We start from the raw sequence: 24775 nt of genomic DNA, 5'->3' as shown, positions 1-24775 counted from the left end.
GAAATAATACCACACATCTACAGCCATCTGATGTTTGACAAACCTGACAAAATCAAGAAATGGGGAAAGGATTCCCTGTTTAATAAATGGTGCTGGGAAAATTGGCTAGCCATAAGTAGAAAGCTGAAACTGGATCCTTTCCTTACTCCTTATACGAAAATTAATTCAAGATGGATTAGAGACTTAAATGTTAGACCTAAAACCATAAAAACCCTAGAAGAAAACCTAGGTAATACCATTTAGGACATAGGCATGGGCAAGGACTTCCTGTCTAAAACACCAAAAGCAATGGCAACAAAAGCCAAAATTGACAAATGGGATCCAATTAAACTAAAGAGCTTCTGCCCAGCAAAAGAAACTACCATCAGAGTGAACAGGCAACCTACAGAATGGGAGAACATTTTTGCAATCTACTCGTCTGACAAAGGGCTAATATCCAGAACCTGTAAATAACTCAATCAAATTTACAAGAAAAAAACAAACAACCCCATCAAAAAGTGGGCCAAGGATATGAACAGACACTTCTCAAAAGAAGACATGCATACAGCCAACAGACAGCCAACAGACACATGAAAAAATGCTCATCATCACTGGCCATCAGAGAAATGCAAATCAAAACCACAATGAGATACCATCTCACACCAGTTAGAATGGCAATCATTTAAAAAAACCAGGAAACAACAGGTGCTGGAGAGGATGTGGAGAAATAGGAACACTTTTCCACTGTTGGTGGGACTGTAAACTAGTTCAACCATTGTGGAAAACAGTGTGGCGATTTCTCAAGGATCTAGAACTAGAAATACCATTTGACCCAGCCATCCCATTTCTGGGGATATACCCAAAGGATTATAAGTCATGCTGCTATAAAGACACATGCACACGTATGTTTATTGCAGCACTATTCACAATAGCAAAGACTTGGAATCAACCCAAATGTCCATCAGTGACAGACTGGATTAAGAAAATGTGGCACATATACACCATGGAATACTATGCAGCCATAAAAAAGGATGAGTTCGTGTTCTTTTTTAGGGACATGGATGCGGCTGGAAACCATCATTCTCAGCAAACTATCGCAAGAACAGAAAACCAAATACCGCATGTCCTCACTCAGGTGGGAATTGAGCAATGAGATCACTTGGACACAGGAAGGGGAGCATCACACACCGGGTCCTATTGTGGGGAGGGGGTTGGGGGAAGGATAGCATTAGGACATATACCTAATGTAAATGACGAGTTAATGGGTGCAGCACGCCAACATGGCACATGTATACATATGTAACAAACCTGCACATTGTGCACATGTACCCTAGAACTTAAAGTATATATAAAAAAAAAAAGAATAGCATTGAATCCATAAACTGCCATTAAAATGGCAGTATCGCCATTTTAATATTGAATCTTCATATCCATGAGCATGGAATGTTTTTCCATTGTTTGTATCATCTATGATTTCTTTCAGCAGTGTTTGTAGTTCTTCTTGTAAAGAACTTTCAGCCAGGTGTAGTGGCTCATGCCTGTAATCCCAGAACTTTGGGAGGTTGAGGAGGGCAGATCACGAAGAGGTCAGGAGATGGAAACCATCCTGGCTAACGCAGTGAAACCCCGTCTCTACTAAATATACAAAAAATTAGCTGGGTGTGGTGGCAGGTGTCTATAGTCCCAGCTACTTGAGAGGCTGAGGTAGGAGAATGGCGTGAACTGAGGTGGCAGAGCTTGCAGTGAGCTGAGATCACACCACTGCACTCCAGCCTGGGCAACAGAGCGAGACTCCATCTCAAAAAAAAAAAAAAAAAAAAAAAAGAACTTTCACCTCCCTGGTTAGCTGTATTCCTAGGTGTTTTATTATTTTTGTGGCAATTGTGAAGGAGATTGTTCCTGATTTGGCTCTTGGCTTGACAGTTATTGGTGTATAGGAACACTAGTGATTTTTAAACATCGATTTTGTATCCTGAGACTTTGCTGAAGTCTTTGGCTGAGACCGTGGGGTTTTCTAGACATAGGATCATACCGTCTGCAAACAGGGATAGTTTGACTTCCTGTCTTCCTACTTGGATGCCCTTTATTTCTTTCTCTTGCCTAATTGGCCTGGCCAGGACTTCCAATACTATGTTGAATAGGAGTAGTGAGAGAGAGCATCCTTGTCTTGTGCCGATTTTCAAGGGAAATGCTTCCAGCTTTTGCCCATTCAGTATGATGTTGGCTATGGGTTTGTCATATATGGCACTTACTATTTTGAGGTGCATTCCTTTAATACCTAGTTCATTGGGACTTTTTAACATGAATAGATGTTGAATTTTATTGAAAACCTTTTGTGCATCTATTGAGATAATCATGTATTTTTTTTCTTTAGTTCTATTTATGTGATGAATCATATTTATTGATTTGCATATGTTGAACCAACCTTGCATCCTAGGGATAAAACCTACTTGGTAATGGTGGATAAGCTTTTTGACATGCCTCTGGATTTGGTTGGCCAGCATTTTATTGAGGATTTGCATCAGTGTTCATTAAGGACCTTGGCCTGAAGTTTTCTTTTTTGTTGTATCTTTGTGCCTAATTTTTAAATCTTTTGTATAGGTGGAGTCTCACTTTTTCCCAGGCTAGTCTTGAACTCCTGGCCTTAAGCAATCCTCCTGTCTTGGCCTCCCAAAGCATTGGGGTAACAGACATGGGCCACCATGCCTGACCTAATTCATTTATATATTAATGATCACTAAACTCACAAACTGTCGGTGCTCCCTTTAAGGTGTCTATGTTTTTCTTAAACTTCACTCTGCTACGGCATCTGGTATAATGTGGTATCTAATAGTATGAAATCATATCTTTCAGTCCTTTTATTGCTCCAGAAATAATGCCATGTTGTTCACGAGTCCTATCACCTAAGTTCAGGAAACACCAACTTTTATTTTCTTTAGGGAAGAAGGTAATATTCACATGTCTCTGGAAGAGTAACCCCATTGTAGTCATTTCCATGCCTTCTGTGCTCTAGTATCTTGTCTCTAAAGACTGAGACAGCTGGTGAAATAATCAGCATCATCTGTAGATTCAGCATGGCATTACTATTAGTGAAGCTAGCACCTAGCACAGGGATCAAGGTTTTTTTTAAGTGCTTTAGGTTTTTTGGGCCAGAGGGTCTCTGAGGTCTCTTACAACTCCTTGCCAATGCTGTTGAAACACAAAAGCATCCATTGACAGCGTTTAAATGAATGATTGTGGCTGTTTTCCAACAAAACTTTATCTAAGGATGCTGAAATTTGAATAATTATTTTATTCTGTAAAATAGTAGTCTCATTTCAAATTTTTTCAACCATTTAAAAGTGTAGAAATGGAAGTTTTTATTACCTAAAAAAACATGTGTGTATCTATATATTTACAGTTTTACTTTCTTTAAACTGCCTTCCCTAATGGCTCCTCACACCAATCCCAGGCACGGTTAGTTGAAGATGGAGGCTCAGGAGCTTATAAGATGAGAAGTTCTTGTAATTTAAGGTGCATCAAAACTCACTTTCAAGTAGAAATTGGAAATTTTGGACATTGAGAAAAATAACAGTTACATGTCATAAGTTCAGAGTTAAACTGTGCTGTTCTCAAATGGCAGTAAGCTGAATTCTGGGAGTTTATGGGAATTGCTAGTTATAATAAATTACTTAAGCGTAAATCTTCTTTATGCTAATTTTGTCAGGCCTGTTACTAAGAGAATATGTACTTGGATATTACCAGTTTAGATATATAAATAAGTCTCCTAGCAAGTGCATAACAAGGCACATTCAGGAGTCTCATGGTGTTATGGCCCTCAGCTTGTCTCTGGCTGACACAGTCTACTTTAGCAAAAGAGTCCTGGGCATTATTATTGAGGACAGAGGTGGACAGAAGTTAGAAACTGGTCAGCCTCCTACTGGCAGATGACTTCAGAATAGTGACTAGTCATTGGACCATTCAGTTCTTCTGGTACTTTTTTAAAGAAACCCTCTATTTCACGGTCTTCTCCTTACAACAACACTCAGAGAGCTCCTTTCCCTTCTCTAGGTCACAGATGTGAACACTTAATAAATTAAAGCATTAAACAGAATGCTCCCCTGGTCTCTTCCTCTTATGTCCATGAACTCTGTCAAGTAATTACCTGTAAGAATGCAGTCATGCCTGGCTCTGTGTCTCATGCCTGTAATCCCAGCACTTTGGGAGGCCAAGGCGGATGGATCACTTGAGGCCAGGAGTTCAAGACCAGCCTGACCAACGTGGCAAAACCCCATCTCTACCAAAAAATACAAAAATTAGCTGGGCATGGTGGTGCGTGCCTGTAGTCTCAGCTACTTGGGAAGCTGAGGAGGGAGAATCGCTTGAACCCAGGAGGTGGAGGTTGCAGTGAGCTGAGATAGCACTTACTGCACTCCAGCCTAGGGGAGAGAGACAGACCCTGTCTCAAAAAAAAAAAAAAAAAAAAAAAAAAAAAAAAAGAATGCAGTCAGTAGCAAGGGCCTAGGAATGGATTTGCCAAAAACCGGTCCCTCTTTGGTATATTTCCTGATGATGAAATGCATATACAACTATATTGAATAAAGTTGTTTTCAGAGGTGGTGGATTTCAAGTGAAGGTTATTTTATGCTGTACTCAAAAGGGGTTACATAGAACTTGCTCTGTAATGATGCCTGGACTAGGTAACCAAAAGTGTTGAAGGAGTCCACCTCAATGGGCACAAAGTCGGCAAACATCCAGGTGGGATGAGCTCTTTCTTTAGACAAGTCACAAGGTACACTGGAATGGTTTTTATTCCTACTTCTCTTTTAAGATGGAATCCTGCCCTGGGGACCAAATGTAATAATCTAACTTTGGTGTCCCCAGGGTCTCTGGGTCTCTCCTGAGACCACTGGTTTAGCCAAGTTAGTGGTGTCTGTTTACACAACATGAGTAGTTGGGCTCCCTACACAGAGCTTAAAAGGGAAGGGGGTTCTGTAGCCAAAATGAGAACTAACTTTCACAGCCTTCCTTGTTCACCTCCCTGTGGGTCAGTTGGGATAGACACTGCAAGCACCAGCCTCTGTAGGGAAACCTGTGAAACTTGAGGGCGTGTGGTCCAGCAGGTCAGCGTGGCAGAGCCTCCCTTCCAGAGAGGCCCAGGAGGGAACAGTCTTGTGGATGAAGCTTCCACAGACTTTGAGGAGTTTCAAAACCAAAACAGAATATGGGATGGCAGGTACCGTCCCGCTGATCCTGTTTGGCCACTACTGCCAGGCCCCCAGCGCCGTCTTGGGAACACAGCACATTCCAGCTCGGACTTGGCCTCTCTCTCAGACTGGGAGATGCCTCTGTTGCCTGTCTTTTTAGGAAGAGCTTTTGTTTCAAGAAGTATAGGATGGTCATTAAGAACATACACCCTGGAACTAGAACTGGGGAAGTTTCTTAACCCCTCTGTATCTGTTTTCTCATAGACATTACAGAGTTTGTGAGCATTGAATGTGTAAAGATATTCATAGTCCTTAGAACAGTTTCTGAGAAACAGAAAACAGCTTATGGTGATGATGATTATAATTATTAAGGACAGAGATAGGGGAAACTTAGAAATTGGTCTGCCCCCTAACAGTAGATTACATCGGGATATCAAACAGCCATTGGAAAATTTAATTCCTATGGCACTCTTTTTTAGAAACCTTGGCTTTTTGAGTGATTTTTCTTCTCATCATAACTACAGGATATTTGGGCACATTTTTCATCTAATTCCTTAATCCCCATCACATAGTCAGGAGGAGATCTACATTTGTACTCCTATCACACACGTACCATGGAATTTCAGCATATTTGTTCCATACACACCTTTGATCCATTTCCCTGGCATCAGACATTCCACGACTTGAGTACATAGTGGTTGTTTGACATTTTGCTAATACTAGGACCTTCACATATGGCTTCACAAGTTGTGTGCTGCACAACTCCAGGGGGCCACTGAGCACTTTAAAGCTAATCACTACCTAGTGCACACTCAATCTTACAGATCTTTGAAATTTGAATAAATCCAAAGGATATTTATACAAGATTTATATGTAGACAGGCACATTTGAAATTGCATCCTTTTTAAGATAATCTTATATCATTATAACCTCACAAGAAAAATTTTGTTTTCCTCTGTTGATCCTAGTAATAACAAACACACACAGTAATATGACTGCCATGGAATGGGAAATTATTAAGTATTGAAAAACTGAACTGAAAGATAAAATCTTTCAATGGGTGGATTGTGGAAAAGGAGGAGGCTTACTTTATGCAAGGTAGATACTATATGTGGGTACAGTAGGTTATGGAAAAGTTTCTAGTAGTTGAAGGGGGAGCCTTTTAACAACAGAAAACTTCTCCAGTTGACTTAATTGATACCTAAATTTCTACATTAAAATTTAATCACTTTCATTTATACCTATGTCATATATTACATGTACATACCTCGAATGGGAGGATGCATTTATTCTCACTAGTCATTTACTGTATAGGGTGAATAGGAGGCCCACACGTGCTGATAAGAAAAGGATTTCTTGGAGAAAGACAGAGAGGACCTAACTGCAGTGAGCAGCTTCTACGATCTCTTTCAAGTGGGGAGAGGGGCCTGACAAAGAGAACATGGTGAGATGCTGAAAGTAAACATTGACCATTCCAAATTTAGAAATTTAGAGGATGGACCAAATTTAGAGGATAGACTCTAGCATCAAGATTTTTGTTTAGAATTAACCAAAAGTTCAAGGACAGACTAGAAGTCTTTGCTCAAGATTTGATATTTTTAGGATGTTCTCAGAAGTTAAATAAAAAGCTCCCTGCTTCTTGAATAAGCAAAGTTGATGCTGTGTGATTCTTTCTTGAGGGCAGCAAAATCTGCCTGCATGCCTGACCCACTGTAGGCATCCAATAAATGTCTCTGGGCCAAAATCTGTTTCATTTTATTCACGTTATTTTTATCAGAAGGTAATGAATTATATTTTGAAACAAATTTTAGGAAACTACCAGCTGCTTCTTCGGATCAACAGGCTTTTCACATCTTGGCAGAGCGCTGCTGAGTATAGCGTCAGCATGACTTCCAGCCCCCACTCAGCCTCCCTCACCTGCTGCGAAACTTGTCCGGGCTCTGTTGCATTCCCCGCCATTGTATACAGACTCAAGCAAAACCCAAGGTTCTAAAGCTCATCATTTTTGTCATTTAGAGCATTTATTTTGTCATTTCAGAAAGTGGATGTCACCAGCAGGGCTGTGATGGAAATAATGACTAAAACAATTGAATACCTTCAACCCAATCCAGGTAAGGAATCATCTTGTACGTTTAAAGGATCCCTCCCGGTAACTTTTAGTTTCTCTTTGATAGACATTTTAAGTTTGGTGTGTTTCTTCTTTTGGTGTTGCTTCCTCAGTCTACTTTTCTGAGAGGTTAGGGACTTCATGGATAGCACATTATAACAGGGGAGAAGGGCTTTTTAAAGCTCACGTTGAAGTAACTGGAAGATCTGTGGTATTTTATCTGACTGTGGTGTATTTAACAAATAATGTATACAAACAGTTCAGGTGACACATAATACCAGAGTAGCTATAAACTGTTATCAGTTGACGTTGCACTTTCAAGAAATGGTAAGAAGGAAAATTAGGATAGTTTTAAGATAAGATATAATGATTCCCAGAAGATGTGAAAAAGTAGGGAGGTGAATCGTTTTCATGAAACACAGAGGGTTTCTTCATTGGGCGTCGCCAAAGTCTTCAGAGCGTTGATCTTGATTCTGATTCTTCTGCAGGCGCGTCACAGATCAGCATTGGTTCCTGCTAACTTGTTATACTCTAAGAAAAAGAAGTGCTAATAGAGATAATGGAGCTATATGTTGATAAGAGGACCAGGCAGAGTTGGGCAGTCTCGGTAGGCACCAGGTATAGCAGAGCAAAGCAGCCTACCTCACACACCTCCTCATTACCGTTCCTGTGTGTCAGTTTCTAACCGCAGGGCATGGAAATGGGAAGCAAGGCTGGTTGTGTTTAATTGAGATGTGTGAATATTTGGAAGACCCCTTAACCTTGAGGCTAGTTTCTTTGGAAGTTTCAGGTTGGGGTTCCATGTCTTTTATGGTCATAGAGAGGCTGATGCAGACAACTGCTTCAGTCCCAGTGAGCTTGGATACTGAGCAGTAGTGGGCAAGCGATAAGAAAAGTGGGGGGTGTGGGATGAGAGGAAGCAGATGTGTGCTGTGGTAAGTTCTGGCTCCTTCTCTATGCCCCCTGCTGCTGGCTGCAGCCTCCTTCCATCTTTATTCACCTATGACCAGCCCAGCTGCTATTCTGAGGATTAGCAAACTATGTAGGAATGATTTTCTGGATTTTTGTTGCTGCTGTTTTTGTTCATAAAACACATTAGAAATGGGCTTATGTGAGGGAGAAAAATATGGAAGAAAATGTGGTAAGCTATAGGAATCAGGAATTTAACTGACAGTGGACTAGATACATTTTAGCAAATTGGTCAAAGAACAGCAAAAATCAAGTTTCTGATTTTTACCCAGAACCTTCTTTGTAGCCACTGTTTTTCACAGAGATGCAAAGATCTCTTGGATGCACATTTATTCCTTAGTGTTTAAACCACTGTCGTAGGTCAAGTTCTGAAAGAGAACTGCTCGCCCTGCTTCCCCACAAGAAATCATTATATAGGGGCAAGAAGTTTTGGTCTTTATGTTTGCCTAGAACCTTGAAGTACTCCATGATTTCCCGGGATTTTCACGTGAGTTGTACTTGTAAGTCATGGTTGTAGGGCTAAGATAAAGGGCATGGGAGGAGGAATATAGTATTTATTGAGCACTGAAGCATTTTCAGTGTAGTGCTAGGTATGTGAGGCACTGTCTCATCTTTTTTTTTCTTTTTTTTTTTTTTTTTTTTTTTTTTAATTTATTTATTATTATTATACTTTAAGTTGTAGGGTACATGTGCATAACGTGCAGGTTTGTTACATATGTATACTTGTGCCTTGTTGGTGTGCTGCACTCATCAACTCGTCATTTACATCAGGTATAACTCCCAATGCAATCCCTCCCCCCTCCCCCCCCCCCCCTCCCCCCTCCCCATGATAGGCCCCGGTGTGTGATGTTCCCCTTCCTGAGTCTGAGTGATCTCATTGTTCAGTTCCCACCTATGAGTGAGAATATGCGGTGTTTGGTTTTCTGTTCTTGTGATAGTTTGCTAAGAATGATGGTTTCCAGCTGCATCCATGTCCCTACAAAGGACACAAACTCATCCTTTTTGATGGCTGCATAGTATTCCATGGTGTATATGTGCCATATTTTCTTAATCCAATCTGTCACTGATGGACATTTGGGTTGATTCCAAGTCTTTGCTATTGTGAATAGTGCCGCAATAAACATACGTGTGCATGTGTCTTTATAGCAGCATAATTTATAATCCTTTGGGTATATACCCAGTAATGGGATGGCTGGGTCATATGGTACATCTAGTTCTAGATCCTTGAGGAATCGCCATACTGTTTTCCATAATGGTTGAACTAGTTTACAATCCCACCAACAGTGTAAAAGTGTTCCTGTTTCTCCACATCCTCTCCAGCACTGTTGTTTCCTGACTTTTTAATGATCGCCATTCTAACTGGTGTGAGATGGTATCTCATTGTGGTTTTGATTTGCATTTCTCTGATGGCCAGTGATGATGAGCATTTTTTCATGTGTCTGTTGGCTGTATGAATGTCTTCTTTTGAGAAATGTCTGTTCATATCCTTGGCCCACTTTTTGATGGGGTTGTTTGTTTTATTCTTGTAAATTTGTTTGAGTTCTTTGTAGGTTCTGGATATTAGCCCTTTGTCAGATGAGTAGATTGCAAAAATTTTCTCCCATTCTGTAGGTTGCCTGTTCACTCTGATGGTAGTTTCTTTTGCTGGGCAGAAGCTCTTTAGTTTAATGAGATCCCATTTGTCAATTTTGGCTTTTGCTGCTGTTGCTTTTGGTGTTTTAGACATGAAGTCTTTGCCCATGCCTATGTCCTGAATGGTACTACCTAGGTTTTCCTCTAGGATTTTTATGGTATTAGGTCTAACATTTAAGTCTCTAATCCACCTTGAATTAATTTTCGTATAAGGAGTAAGGAAAGGATCCAGTTTCAGCTTTCTACTTATGGCTAGCCAATTTTCCCAGCACCATTTATTAAATAGGGAATCCTTTCCCCATTTCTTGTTTCTCTCAGGTTTGTCAAAGATCAGATGGCTGTAGATGTGTGGTATTATTTCTGAGGACTCTGTTCTGTTCCATTGGTCTATATCTCTGTTTTGGTACCAGTACCATGCTGTTTTGGTTACTGTAGCTTTGTAGTATAGTTTGAAGTCAGGTAGCGTGATGCCTCCAGCTTTGTTCTTTTGACTTAGGATTGTCTTGGAGATGCGGGCTCTTTTTTGGTTCCATATGAACTTTAAAGCAGTTTTTTCCAATTCCGTGAAGAAACTCGTTGGTAGCTTGATGGGGATGGCATTGAATCTATAAATAACCTTGGGCAGTATGGCCATTTTCACGATATTGATTCTTCCTATCCATGAGCATGGTATGTTCTTCCATTTGTTTGTGTCCTCTTTGATTTCACTGAGCAGTGGTTTGTAGTTGTCCTTGAAGAGGTCCTTTACATCCCTTGTAAGTTGGATTCCTAGGTATTTTATTCTCTTTGAAGCAATTGTGAATGGAAGTTCATTCCTGATTTGGCTCTCTGTTTGTCTGTTACTGGTGTATAAGAATGCTTGTGATTTTTGCACATTAATTTTGTATCCTGAGACTTTGCTGAAATTGCTTATCAGCTTAAGGAGATTTTTGGCTGAGACAATGGGGTTTTCTAAATATACAATCATGTCATCTGCAAACAGGGACAATTTGACTTCTTCTTTTCCTAACTGAATACCCTTGATTTCTTTCTCTTGCCTAATTGCCCTAGCCAGAACTTCCAACACTATGTTGAATAGGAGTGGTGAGAGAGGGCATCCCTGTCTTGTGCCAGTTTTCAAAGGGAATTTTTCCAGTTTTTGCCCATTCAGTATGATATTGGCTGTGGGTTTGTCATAGATAGCTCTTATTATTTTGAGGTACGTTCCATCAATACCGAATTTATTAGATCAGAGCAGAACTGAAGGAGATAGAGACACAAAAAACTCTCCAAAAAATCAATGAATCTAGGAGTTGGTTTTTTGAAAAGATCAACAAAATTGACAGACCACTAGCCAGACTAATAAAGAAGAAAAGAGAGAAGAATCAAATCTACGCAATTAAAAATGATAAAGGGGATATCACCACCGACCCCACAGAAATACAAACTACCATCAGAGAATACTATAAACACCTCTATGCAAATAAACTGGAAAATCTAGAAGAAATGGATAATTTCCTGGACACTTACACTCTTCCAAGACTAAACCAGGAAGAAGTTGAATCCCTGAATAGACCAATAGTAGGCTCTGAAATTGAGGCAATAATTAATAGCCTACCAACCAAAAAAAGTCCAGGACCAGATGGATTCACAGCTGAATTCTACCAGAGGTACAAGGAGGAGTTGGTACCATTCCTTCTGAAACTATTCCAATCAATAGAAAAAGAGGGAATCCTCCCTAACTCATTTTATGAGGCCAACATCATTCTGATACCAAAGCCTGGCAGAGACACAACAAAAAAAGAGAATTTTAGACCAATATCCCTGATGAACATCGATGCAAAAATCCTCAATAAAATACTGGCAAACCGGGTTCAGCAACACATCAAAAAGCTTATCCACCATGATCAAGTGGGCTTCATCCCTGGGATGCAAGGCTGGTTCAACATTCGCAAATCAATAAACATAATCCAGCATATAAACAGAACCAAAGACAAGAACCACATGATTATCTCAATAGATGCAGAAAAGGCTTTTGACAAAATTCAACAGCCCTTCATGCTAAAAAGGCACTGTCTCATCTTTAAAAGTAACGATTTTTCTCCATATAAAGTACAAACAGTTGAAGAATTTATAGTATGAACATAGACTAAAAATTCATAGTAACACAAGTTCTCAGTGGGAGCTCATCAGTTTTCCTGAGTGTAATGGAACTGTGCTCTGTTGTAGGTAGGTGTGGTGGGTTGAATAGTGTGTCTCCCCAAATTCAGGTCCATCCAGAACTAAAGTTATAAGGGATGTGACCTTATTTGGAAGTAGTCTTTGCAGATATAAGTAGTGATGTAGGATCTTGAGATGAACTCTACCTAGATTTAGGGTGGCCCCTAAAACCAAGGATGGGTGTCCTTATGAGAAGAGGAGAGGACACAGAGAAACACAGGAAAGAAGGCCACGTGAAGAATGAGCAGAGGTTGGAGTTATACATCATGAGCCAAGGCATGCCAGGAGCCACCACCACAAACTGGAAGACATAAGGAAGGATTCTCTCAGAGCCTTCAGAGGGAACCAACTTTGCTGACACCTTGATTTCAGACTTCCAGCATGCTGAACTGTGAGGGAATCAATTCTCTTTTGTTTCAGGCCACCCAGTTTGTGGTCATTTGAAATGACAGCTCTAGAAAACTAATACAGTAGGCTAGCCTCATATTATTCAGGAAAAAACAGGGGTCAGAGAATTTAAGGAACTTTCCCATTCATACACCTAGGAAGGGCTGAAGACAAGATTGGAACTCAGGTCTGACTACCTCCTAAGTCTCTGCGCTTCACACTGCAGGATCCTGCCTCTTGAGAAGGGTAGGCTGCATTTCATTTAGGTGTAAAGGGTCCTTCCCTTTCAGAGTGAGTACAATAGAAATTCAGAAAGGAAATTGTGGGATTGAGGCTTATTTTTATTTTAATAAAAAACATCAAAGGAGGAGGTAATTGAGAAGATCTGAATATTTAGAAATGACATTTTTAGTACAATACCGCATGTGCTAATTGGCTGCCAATATAATGGTTTTCTGACTATTTGAGAGTTGAATGGACATCTGCCACTAAGGAGAACAATGAAGGCCATTACAGGCAATTCGAGGTTGGTTTCAGAAAAGCAGTTATGTATGGGCACGTCATATATATATATGAATAAGTACTACCCAGAAGAGTCCAGAACAAAACAAAATTTTGTGTAATCATTCCACAGAATGTAAACAACCTGCATTTAATTGTTTACAACAGGTGCAATTTCATCCCTCCACCAGCTTCTTGCCCTGAGAGTAGACACTGGCCATAGAGCCCAGACCAGGTAACTGGTGAAGTTCAGAGTTAGGCAAACACCCAGAGAGACAGTCCTTGGGCACAGGAGAGGAGAAAGAATATTCCCAAACTTGTGCAGTTTGCTAAATATTTTGCCCATTCAGCCTTTCAGTGAACCCTGGAGCTGGGCCAACCAGTGTGGATACTGGTTGCTGGTTCTGAGTAAGTAAGATGTGGCTTGGGTTAGGACAGGGCCTGATGCCAAGTAACAAATTTACATGGACAGGCCGGGGGAATCAGTAGGATTTGCTGCTTTGAGGGTACTTTGGGAGTACATCTGTATTAGTTTACTGCTCCAGGGTGCTTGCTGGCTTTCACATCTTGGGGGTGTGGAGCTTACACATGTTTTCTATTCTTAAAACTCAGTTCCTATTGAAATGACCAAAGTGATTTTGTTTAGCTTTTAAGAATACATGGCTATGCTCTTTGAAGATCTCACATCCATTCTTGCCCATCTCCAGAGTGATATTTTAAAAAGCAAATTTGGCCATGTTATAGAAAACCCTTCCATGCCTTTTCATGCCTTCAGGATTAACTTTCATTTTTAACATGGCTTAAGGGGCCCTCCCTGCATGGTCAGCCTGCCCTTTCCCCAACACCTTGTGAGGCTAACAGCTCCCTCAGGTCCAGCATAAAGGTCACTTATTAACCTTCCTTGGCTCCAACCACATTAGGTTCCCCTATCCAACCCTATTAAGTCCCTCTTGTAATCCCAGTTGCTTTTCGGTGGGTCACATGCCATACTTGTGGTTTTGTTTTTCCTCCCCTGTGAGTTCAGCACTGTGCCTGTCTTATTCACCACCACATCCCCAGCCCCCAGCTCAGTTCCAGGCAGCCAGTAAACACTTGGATATTGGAATAAATGAATGATGAAGCACAGTTGACTGTCAGTGTCTAATGTACTAAAACTTCTCTAATACAAAAAGTAGGAGGAAAAATTCTTCGTTTTCCCTATATCATCACATACTCATATGTAACCAACATTTGTCACGTGCATTTACTTTGATGCAAAGAGCAATTCTCGATGTTGTGGGGCAGAAATGAGACCAAGACTGGAGGATCGTCCTCTGGAACCTCACAGTCTTAGTGTAAGTTACCCACAGTCTGAGGAGAGGAGCCCAGAAGACTTCACAGCTCATTCCTCCTGGGAAGTCCAGCTGACTGATGAGATGTGGAAGCGTGAGCAGGATCACAGTCTTAAAGGTCTGCCCTGTGAAGGCGGGCTTTCGAGAACGCAGGACAGACAGCTGTAAAGTCATCCAAGCTTGAACTGGAATAGCATAAACCAGTACAGATTCCTAAACTGCTTAAATAGGAAATAATTTGAATATAAAAGTACTGTGCACAAATTCCATTCCACTGGTTGTAAGTGCCTATTCTTATGGTATCTTTGAGCAAAAATCATTGGAGAAGATATGTCACTTTTCTTTACATATTCTGATGCCTTATGGGGAAGCAAAAGGCACTAAATCAGTCTTGTCCAATAGAAATAAGATGCAAGCCACATATGTAATTTTGAATTTTTTAGAAACCACATTATAAAAGTAAAAAGAAAGGTGAAATTGTCTTTAATAATATATTGTATTTAACTCATAGCCAAAATATTAATCACTATTAAAATTATTGAGATATTTTATGTTTTTTTCATACTTTGAATTTCGGTCTGTATTTTATACTTACAGCACGTTTCAATTTGGACTAGCCACATTTCAGGTGCTCAGCAGCCCGCTGTGGCCAGTGGTGCCTATAATAGACAATACAGCACTAGATAGTTTACCTTTCCGTTCAATATGTGTTTCATGTTTACCTCCTGTTTTATGTTTTATCAGTGTTTTTGTTTTTTTTTTTTCCTCAACAGAGCAATGGACTCTTGATTTAGAATTAGGATATCTTTAAGGACTGGATTTTTAAAAAAATTTCTGAAAGTCTGTTTCGTGACACTTGAATTGAATTATAGACATAGTTAGACTGTGGACCCTTTTCAGCCTTAGCATCCTTGTTGTGAGACAGGCCTTTTCAGTTTGCACTGAGAAGTTTCTCTTACCCTAATATGATAATCTAATACAAATTTCCAAACTGCTTACATAAAAAGCAGCTTGAATGTGAAAAATGTTGTACACAGTAGGGGTTTGTTTTTCTATGGAAATGCTTTTCCCTTGAATGCCTATATGGTCTAGATTTTTCCAGCATTTCTGAGATTCGGGTATCAAAGTGGGGTCATTCAATGTCTATTTAGAATTTTTTAATAATTTCAAATCTCATTTGTGAAATATTGCCTGTGGAAATAAAAGCTAGCTGTATTAGTTTCAAAATGTCCCATTAGTCCCTAGAAAGATACTCTATCAAAATTAGTATACTTCTTTTCCCACAGGCTGTGCTCTTAATCATCTCCTTCTAAAGATGAATAAATACAGTGATTATATGTGGTGACTTTGGAACTGAAAATAAATACATGTATTACCTGGCATTCATGTAGCCAAATCCTTGGTCTCACTACACACTGAATTTGCTGTTTTTCCTGGAGGACAGGATAACTTGTATTCATCTTTGCATCTTTTAGAGTCTGTAACATTATGCCTGGTACATTGTTTGTCCTCAGTATGTCTGGTGAATAGGTGTATGAATGGATATGTCCGTCCTTCACTTAAAGAATAAGGGATGTGTGCTGAGTCTAGTAGCCAGAGCTTTTCCATTTCCAAATCCTGGCAATGAAAAAGAATCAAAAATGCATAAAGGACAAATTACAAAAGCAGTTGTGAGGAATATGTTGTTAAGCTTCAAAGGAATAGGGTCTTTCAAGGAAAAATATATTAAGAAAGAAAATTTAGGTCAGGTGATGGGTGATATAATTCATATACTAATGTATTGAAAGGCTGGAGGATTTCTACTTCTACATCTTTGGGGAAAATATTGAAAATTAATAGGTTCCTAAAATATTTGAGACACTGTAAGTGATTCAGAGTTTTAAGTCAGCTAGAACTGGTGGAATAATGATATTCTTTCCCTGTGTGTCTAAACAATGAATGCTAAAGCCAGATCCTATTTAAAAGATTCTTAATCAGGGCCAGGTGTGGTGACTCACGCCTGTAATCCCAGCCCTTTGGGAGGCCGAGGCTGGCAGATCACGAGGTCAGGAGATCGCGACCATCCTGGCTGACACAGTGAAAACCTGTCTCTGCTAAAAATACAAAAAGTTAGCTGCTCATGGTGGTGGGCACCTGTAATCCCAGCTACTTGGGAGGCTGAGGCAGGAGAATGGTGTGAACCTGGGAGGCAGAGCTTGCAGTGAGCCAAGGTCATGCCACTGCACTCCAGCCTGGGCGACAGAGCAGGACTCTGTCTCAAAAAAAAAAAAAAAAAAATTCTTATTCATAACAAATATAGTATACATTTAAAATGCATGTGTGCAAATATATTGAGAATTAAGCTAATGACACCTCACATGAATAGTCCCTAAATACTATAAATAAATACCATACCTAAATCTTCAGCATGGCCTTTAAGATCCAGCATGTGGTGGCCCCTGTGCTTTCTGTCTCTCCTAGTTCCTTCTTCCTCTTGTTCACCCTGTGGCCTTTAGTTTCTTCAGTTCCTCAAATTCTTTGCTGTATCAGGAATTTGCAGCAGCTGTTTCCCCTTCTCCTGGTGGAATGTGGGCCCTCACCTACCCCTTCTTCAACTGTCTTCTCACCGTCCCTCCTGTCTTAGCTTATATATCTCCTCTGAGTGGCATCTCCTGAGGGCCAAGTCGACACCAGTTCTACTCCAGTTTTATATTTTCATGTTATCTTCACATCACATGAGTTCTCCTCCACAAATCTCTTGAGAGGTTCCTCACTTAGAATAAAATTGAAAGCACTTATGTGGGTTACAAAGTCCTGAGGAACTGAACTCATTCCCTATGTTCCTGGCTGTCTCCATCTTGTACCTTCTGAGCTAGCCTTCCTCAAACACACAGGCACGTTGTTCATGGGGCCTGGCCAGCCCTTTTGCCTCAATCACTTCCTCTCTGTGTCTTCTCAAAACCTTCACTGGGGGGTCTGCTCAAATGTCACCTAATTTGTGCAGCTTTCCTGACCATCTTGTTTAAAACATCCGTCCTTCTAACTTCCTAAGCCTTTTCTTGTTTTACTTTTCTTCAGAGCATTTAGCACCACTTCAACTGTACATTTACTTGTTAAAATGTTGCTTGTCACTGCCACCGTAATGCAGTAACTTGAGCATACGATTGTTTGTACACTGCAAAGAGCCCAATTCTATTTTTTATTGCACTTTTCATAATATTTACTTTACGCAACTTACGATTTGTTCACTGTACTTCCTTTTTCCATTATTACTCTCCTGTTTTACATTCTCCCCACAGCAGCCAGTTCTATCCATTAAAGATGTAAATCACATTTTGTCATTCCTCTGCTTGTAACTCTGCACTGGCTTCCATCATACTGAGCGTTATCCTCAGCCTTGTTCCTGTCTTGGGATCTTTGCACAGGTGTTTCTTCTGCCTGGAACACTCTTCTCCAGCTCCTGATAATGTCTGCTGTTCCTCATCACTACACCTTCAGTCAGATGCCGTCTCCCTGTACAGACCTTTCCTGGCCTGCCCCCTATTGAAAATAGCTTCTCCTCATCCCTCTGATACCTCCTTATATTATTTCCTATCAACATTTGAAATTATCTTTTTTTTTGTTTATTGCTTTCACGTCACTCCCATTTCTCATATAGAACATAATCTCCAGAAAGGCAGAGTCTTGTCTATCTTGTTTACTATCTGTCATAATGGAAACAGTGCCCTCAGTAAATATTTATTGAATGAATGCTGTTCATCTCTTCCAGTATATTGTAAACAAGTCATTGACGTCAAGGACTATGTCTTTTTTACTCCTTTATATATACCCAGTTCCTAGCACAGAGTTTGGTGCTAGCAATTGGTTAATTGGCTTAATGAATGAATCAAATCATGTTAAGCATATATAAGCTCCATCTTATAGGAGTAGCTAACTTTTCAGGTAAGAGTCAGGGTCTGCAGACTTTTGCAAATCAGGATCAGAGCTGTTCTCTGTGTAATATCTATTTGGTGTCATGCACAATTAATATATTTCACAATTGCTTTGGGAAAAGTGTGGATGTGCATACTCTCATGTATAACGTCACTGGGCTGAATCTATTAATAGACATTTATGTTTATATACATAGATAATAGCTGTATCTGGTTTTGGATGAGAAAACTGAAGCTGCAAGGTGACTAGCAATTTGCCCAGTTTTACAACAGAAGAGCCAGAATCTTTATTCAGATATTACTATCTCCAAAGCACATTCTGTTTTCAAAACAAAATGTCTTATGCTACAAAGTCTTAAACTACAAAGATACTTCCAGGCTTGGTATGTGTGGCAAGTACACTCTAGAGTGACTCCTACAGATTCACACCCTTGTTTAATCCCTTCCCATTGAGTGTAGATGGAACCTGTGACTTGCTGGTAACCAATAAATATGGCAAAGGTAATGGAATCAACCACTGACCACTCCCTTGATGTGATTACATTATGTGGCAAAATCGATGGTGCATCACTCCCATAATCATGTCACATTATGTGAGACAGTCTTAGCAGACTAATACGAGAGACATTCCCTTCCTGGTCTAGAGGAAGCACACTGCTGTGTTATGACAGCCTAAGGAGAGGACCACATGTCAAGGAACTGGGGGTGGTCTCTAGAACCTAAGGGTGGCCACTAGCTAACAGCCAGTGGGAAGCCAGAGCTCTCCATCACACTGCCACAGAGAAGTGAACAGCCCGGGCTCAGGAAGACAGCAACCCATGTGAGCCTGGATGCAAACTTTTCCCCACTCCGGCCTCCAGATGGCAAAGCAGCCTGACTCACACTTTGTTTGCAGCCTCGCGAGACCCTGAGCATAGGACTCAATTTAGACATGCCCAGACTTACTTGTTCGAAGCCACTGAGTTTGTGGTACTTTGTTATTCTATGTAGAAAACGAATACAGTGTGGCTGTTCCCAGCCAGAGCTCCTATTTCAAGCATACAGCTGTCTGCTGGGGCCATCAGGCTATTTGCCCAGGGGCTTTAGGCTCCCTGGATACCTTACACTGAAGCAGGAGGTAGATTGGGAACACCTGTTACTGTCTTTTCAGCTTAAGATGAGGTCTCCTGAACCCCCCAGGGAGTGTAGGTTAGTCCAGTTCCGGCAAAGACTGAAGATATCTTTGTGTTTTGAAACATGATAGCAAAGAACACTTGGCACAGTGCCTGACACTTAGTAGGGACTCAAGAAATGTTATGTACCTTCCTGTCAGGGTACTGCAGCTCAACCTAGGGCATCTCAGATGCTAACCCAGCAGTTCCTCCCTGGGCAAGGCCTTTAGAAATCCCACTGCAGGACCCTTCTTACAATAAGGTTATAGTATCAACTACCACCCTCTATTTGCTCTGAAAACCTGAGAAAGCAAAGGCTTATGATGTTAGTACACTGAGGGTTGTGTATTTTTCAAATTGCACAAGCTGTTTTATGCCCTTGGGGGGGCAATTGCCTGCTTTCCCAGGGCATGCTGTGAGACTGTGTTGGCACCTTGCAGCACCCCATCTTCAGGTGGGAGATGTTTGCTGCCCCATGCCACAAGTTCTTAGGGCTGCTGACTGTGTACTACAGCACAGTGTCTTACTATCCCTGCCTGCTGTTTCCTAACTGCGGCATAAAAGAGCTTTGTCACCTTGGAGAGAGGTGTTATATATAAATACCATTATTTGGGTTGAGAGTAGCATGATCCAGTGCTAGGGTTGCCTATTTGTATAAGACAGTAGGCAAATCTTCCTCTTCCCTTTTCTCAGTCTCTTCTAATAGTTAACTACAAAAGAAACAACATAGATATGAGTGTATTTACCTAAGTTCTCATTACAGTGTAACTTTTTGTCATTTAGTAATTGTTAGTGTGCAAAACTGCAGAGGACATTGGTGTCAGTGCAGAGAGCATCAGAGGGCCAGGTTTCAGACTTGTAGATGCTCTGAGACTTGACCTAAGAAAACCAGGCCATAATATGCAATAATTACTTGTTGCCAAAATGAAATGCATGCTAAGATGCTGTTTATTACATACATTTTGTTGCAAGTATTAAGCCCCTATCTTATTTAATGTGATTTGAGGATTTATACTCATATTACAATTGTAATCTCTATATTAGACTTCACAAATTTAGTTAAAATAATTTAGAATTAATTTTTGTCATTTTCATAGTAAAACATGCATAACATGAAATTATCTTAACTATTTTTAAGTATACATTTCAGTGGGATTAAATACAGTCATAATGTTGTGTAATCACCATGACCATCCATCTCCATAACTCTTTTTGTTTTGTAAAAGTAAAACTATAGCCCCCTTAAATAATAACTCCCCCTTTCCTACTTCAGCCCCTGGCTACCACCTTTCTACTTTCTAGTTCTGTGATTTTAATTATTCTAATTACTTCATATAAGTGGAATCACATAGCATTTGTCTTTTTTGTGACGGGTTTATTTCACTTGGCATAATGTCCTCAAGGTTTACTTATATGATAAGTGATAGTGTATGTAAGAACTGCCTTCCTTTTTAAGGCTGAATAATATTCCATTGTGTGTAAATAGTACAATTTTTATATTGGTTCACCTGTTGATGGACAGCTGCATTGCTTTCACATTTTAACTATTGTGAATAATGCTTCTATGATCATGAATATACAAATATCTCTCTGAAACTCTGCTTTCAATTATTTTGGGTAAATATCCAGAAATGGAATTGCTGGAACTTAAGGGAATTCTATTTTTTATTTCTGAGGAACCACTGTGCTCTTTTCCACACCATTTTACTTTCTCACCAGCAGTGCGCAAGGGTTCAAGTTACTCTACATCCTTGCTGACACTTGTTATTTTCTGGTTTTCTGAGGTTTACCATACTTATGAATGTGAGGTGGTATCTCATTATAGTTTTGATTTGTAATGACCTAATGATTAGTGATGTTGAACACCTTTTTATGTGCTTTTTAGTCATTTGTATATCTTCTTTGGGGAGATGTCAATTCAAGTCTTTGCCCATTTATTAATCTAGTTGTTTGAGTTTTTTGTTGAGTTTTAGGAGTTCTGTACATATTCTGAATGCTACTCCTTTATCAGATTCAACTTACAAATATTTACTCCCATTCTGTGGGCTGCCTTTTTACTCAGTTTATAGTGTCTTTTGATGCACACAATTTCTTAACTTTCATGAAGTTGAATTTGTGTAATTTTTTTGTTGTTGCCTATGCCTTTGGTATCATATCCGGGAATTCATTACCACATCCAATGTCAAGAAGCTTTTGCCTATGTTTTCTTCCAAGAGTTCTAGAGTTTTAGATCTTACAGTTAGATCTTTAATGTATTTGGAGTTAATTTTTGTATATGATACTAGAAAAAGGTCCAAATTCATTTTTTTGCATATAGATCCATTTTTCCCAGCACCATTGGTTGAAAAGACTGTTATTTCTTGTGAGTGGTCTTGGTACCTTTGTCAAAAAACATTTGACCATGTATGCAAGGGTTTATTTCTGAGCTCTCTACTCTGTTCCCATGGCCTACATGTCTGTCTGTATGACAATACCACACTGTATTATCATAGCTTTGCAATGAGTTTTCAAATCAGGAGCTATGAGTCTTCTAGCTTTGTTTTTTAAGATTGTTTTTGCTGTTTAGAGTCCCTTGAGATTCCATATGAATTTTAGGATGGAATTTCCATTTCTACAAAAAATGTTACTGAGACTTTGATAGGGATTGCATTGAATCTGTAGATTACTTTGAATAATGTTGACATCTTAATAATATTAAGTCTTTGAGTTCATGAACATGGGATGTTATTTCCATTTATATATGTCTTTTAAAATTTCTTTCAGCAGTGTTTGGTAGTTTTCATTGTTGAAGTCTTTTACCTCCTTGGTTAAATTAATTCCTGAGTATTTTATTCTTTTTGATACTATTGTAAATGGAATTATCCTTTTAGTTTTCTTTTCAGATTGTTCATTGTCAGTGTATAGAAATGCAACTGATTTTTGTGTGTTGACTTTGTGTCCTGCTACTTTGTTGAATTCATTTATTAGTTCTGACAGCTTTTTGTGGGAAATCTTTAGAGTTTTCTATATGTAAAATCATATCATCTGAAAATAGATAATTTTACTTGTTTACATCCAATTTGGATTCCTTTTTCTTACCTAATTGCCCTGGCCAGAACTCTCAGTACTGTGTTGAATAGATGTGGTCACAATGGGCATCATTGTCTTGTTTCTGATCTTAGAGTAAAAGCTTTCAGTCTTTTGCCATTTAGTATGATTTTCATTTTGAAGTTTTCATATATGACTTTATATCATGTTGAGGTAGTTTCTTCCTATTCCTAGCTTATTGTTTCTATCATGAAAAGGTGTTGAACTCAGTCAACACTTATTCCTGCATCAACTGAGATGATCATATGTGTGTGTGTATGTTTTACTCTATTATGTTAATGTGAAGTATTAGATGGATCCATTTTTGTGTATTGAACAATATGCTTGTATTTCAGGAACAAATACCACTTGGTCATGGGGTATAATTTTTAAAATATGCTGTTGAATTTGGTTTGCTAGCATTTTGTTGAGAATTTTCACAACAATGATTATAAGAGATATTGGTCTCTAGTTGTCTTATAGTATCTTTGTCTGGCTTTGATATCAAGATAATGCTGTCCTCATAGAATGAGTAGGAAATTTTCCTTCTTCAATTTTTTGGAAAAGTTTGAGGAGGGTTGGTGTTAGTTCTTCAAATATTTGGTAGAAGTCACTGTTGAAGCCATCAGATCCTGGACTTGTCTTTGTTGGGAGATTTTTTTATTACTGACTCAATCTTCTTACTAATGATAGGTCTGTTCAGATTTTCTATTTGTGAGTTAGTCTTGGTAGGTTTTGTGTTTCTAAGAATTTGTCCATTTCATTTAGGTTATACAATTCATTGTTGTACAGTTGTTCATAGTAATCTCTTAATAATCCTGTTTACTTGTGCATATCAGAATGAATATCCCCACCTTTTATTTCTGATTTTAGTAGTTTGTGTCTTTTCCTTCTGTTTTTTTTTTTTCCTAGTCCAGCTAACTAAATGTTTGTCAATTTTGTTGATCTTTTCCAAGAACAAACTTTTAATTTTTTCCGTCAATTAAAGACATCCTTGGCTCTTGATAGGTGATGAAGAGGCAAGTATATTTTTAGCTGTTGGTTGCCATTTCAACGAAATAGCCATCAACTGTAATTTTCTCCAAAAGTGGGAAAATAGAGAAAAGAACTAACATTTGTTTAGTGCCTGCTTTGGTTATCCACACCCGCTCATTTCACCAGCACAATATTTTGAGCCCTACTCTGTGTTATTCCTTTGATACTATGTACCCTTGCATTAATTGGTAGGAAATGATAATAGATTCTGTTATAGGAAAAGGCATTTCTAATTTTTTTATCTTCAAAAAAAGATTATATTTTTAAATTTAAATGTCACTTTGGTCCTCTGAATTTTAATGCTTGTGTAAAAATGTTACTTGTATTTAGGAATTAATTATCCTTAATTAAATTTGTCAATTTTCTACAAGAAGGGAGAATAAATTACCTTTTGTTTTCCTTGAACTATTTATTTGATATATACTTTTTAAATTCTTATTTTTGCACAGACCCATACACAGAAACAAGATAAACATGGTCTGGCTATAGTAGACATTCTTGAAGAAATTTTAAAAAGAGGAGGGATTTTTTAAATGAATTTTTCTTGGAGTTTTAAAATAAGACCTATTGGTTTTTATCTCAGTGATGGTTTTGCAAAGGAGTCTATTTCTTTGGTTTTGAAAATATACATTAAAATCTGTGTACACTGACATAGATGCCATCTACTAAATGACTTCATCCACTTGTTCTTGTGGATTGTAATGTACGTATCAGAGATTTTTAGATTGGGAAAGCAATATGAAGTTCAGGAAGCAATCTTCTTATGTTGAGTGTGGAAGCGGAGGTTTAAGAGGTTAAGCAGCTCGTCCAAGGTCATGCAGGTGGAACAATCTCCAGGCTTCTGACTCACATGGGCTCATCCTGCCTCTCGAATGATTACACTTTATCACCTCTGCATTTTTAAACACCTGACAAGTGTAAGTATGGCTAAAGCTTTTCATTTTGCTGCTGAGAAGTCTTCATTTGACCTGTTTTAATGAAGATGTAATAAAGCAGTGAGAGCCAGTGTAGCCTTCTGGGAATCTGACAAGAGAACAGTGAGCTTTTGGGAAACAGCTGTGATTCAAATTCTGGCCCGGCTTCTTGTTGGTACATGTCCTTGGGCACCTTACATCATTTTTCTTACTTCATTTTCCTTATCTGTAAAATGGAGAAACAAAACTCATCTCTTGTGTTTTGCAAGGCTGAATGATGTGTACAAATTATATATGTAGTAGATACTTCTGAAATAGTTATAGGATGAAATCTGGTTATGATCTTCAGTTTTTCAGATACTTCAGGGCTCTTTCTAAGTTTTCAGACCAGATAGTAGCAATTAATT

The 24775-nt window shown here is 39.1% G+C and overlaps 1 protein-coding gene across 2 annotated transcripts in view; it reads left to right on the top strand.

The window, feature by feature from the left end:
- The window catches only part of SH3GL2 (SH3 domain containing GRB2 like 2, endophilin A1), a 796347-nt gene that overhangs the window by 750821 nt on the left and 20751 nt on the right, over positions 1–24775 (top strand). For both annotated transcript variants that reach the window (XM_050761648.1, XM_050761647.1), the window contains exon 4: positions 7204–7276. In XM_050761648.1, the coding sequence (XP_050617605.1) occupies positions 7204–7276 (73 nt within the window). The remainder of the gene's footprint in view (positions 1–7203; positions 7277–24775) is intronic.

The sequence above is a fragment of the Macaca thibetana genome, chromosome 15 (genome assembly GCF_024542745.1).
Source record: "Macaca thibetana thibetana isolate TM-01 chromosome 15, ASM2454274v1, whole genome shotgun sequence".
In the NCBI taxonomy this organism is placed as follows: domain Eukaryota; kingdom Metazoa; phylum Chordata; class Mammalia; order Primates; family Cercopithecidae; genus Macaca; species Macaca thibetana.
The sequence above is the reverse complement of the archived record's forward strand: the minus strand, read 5'-3'. Positions and strand labels throughout refer to the sequence as shown.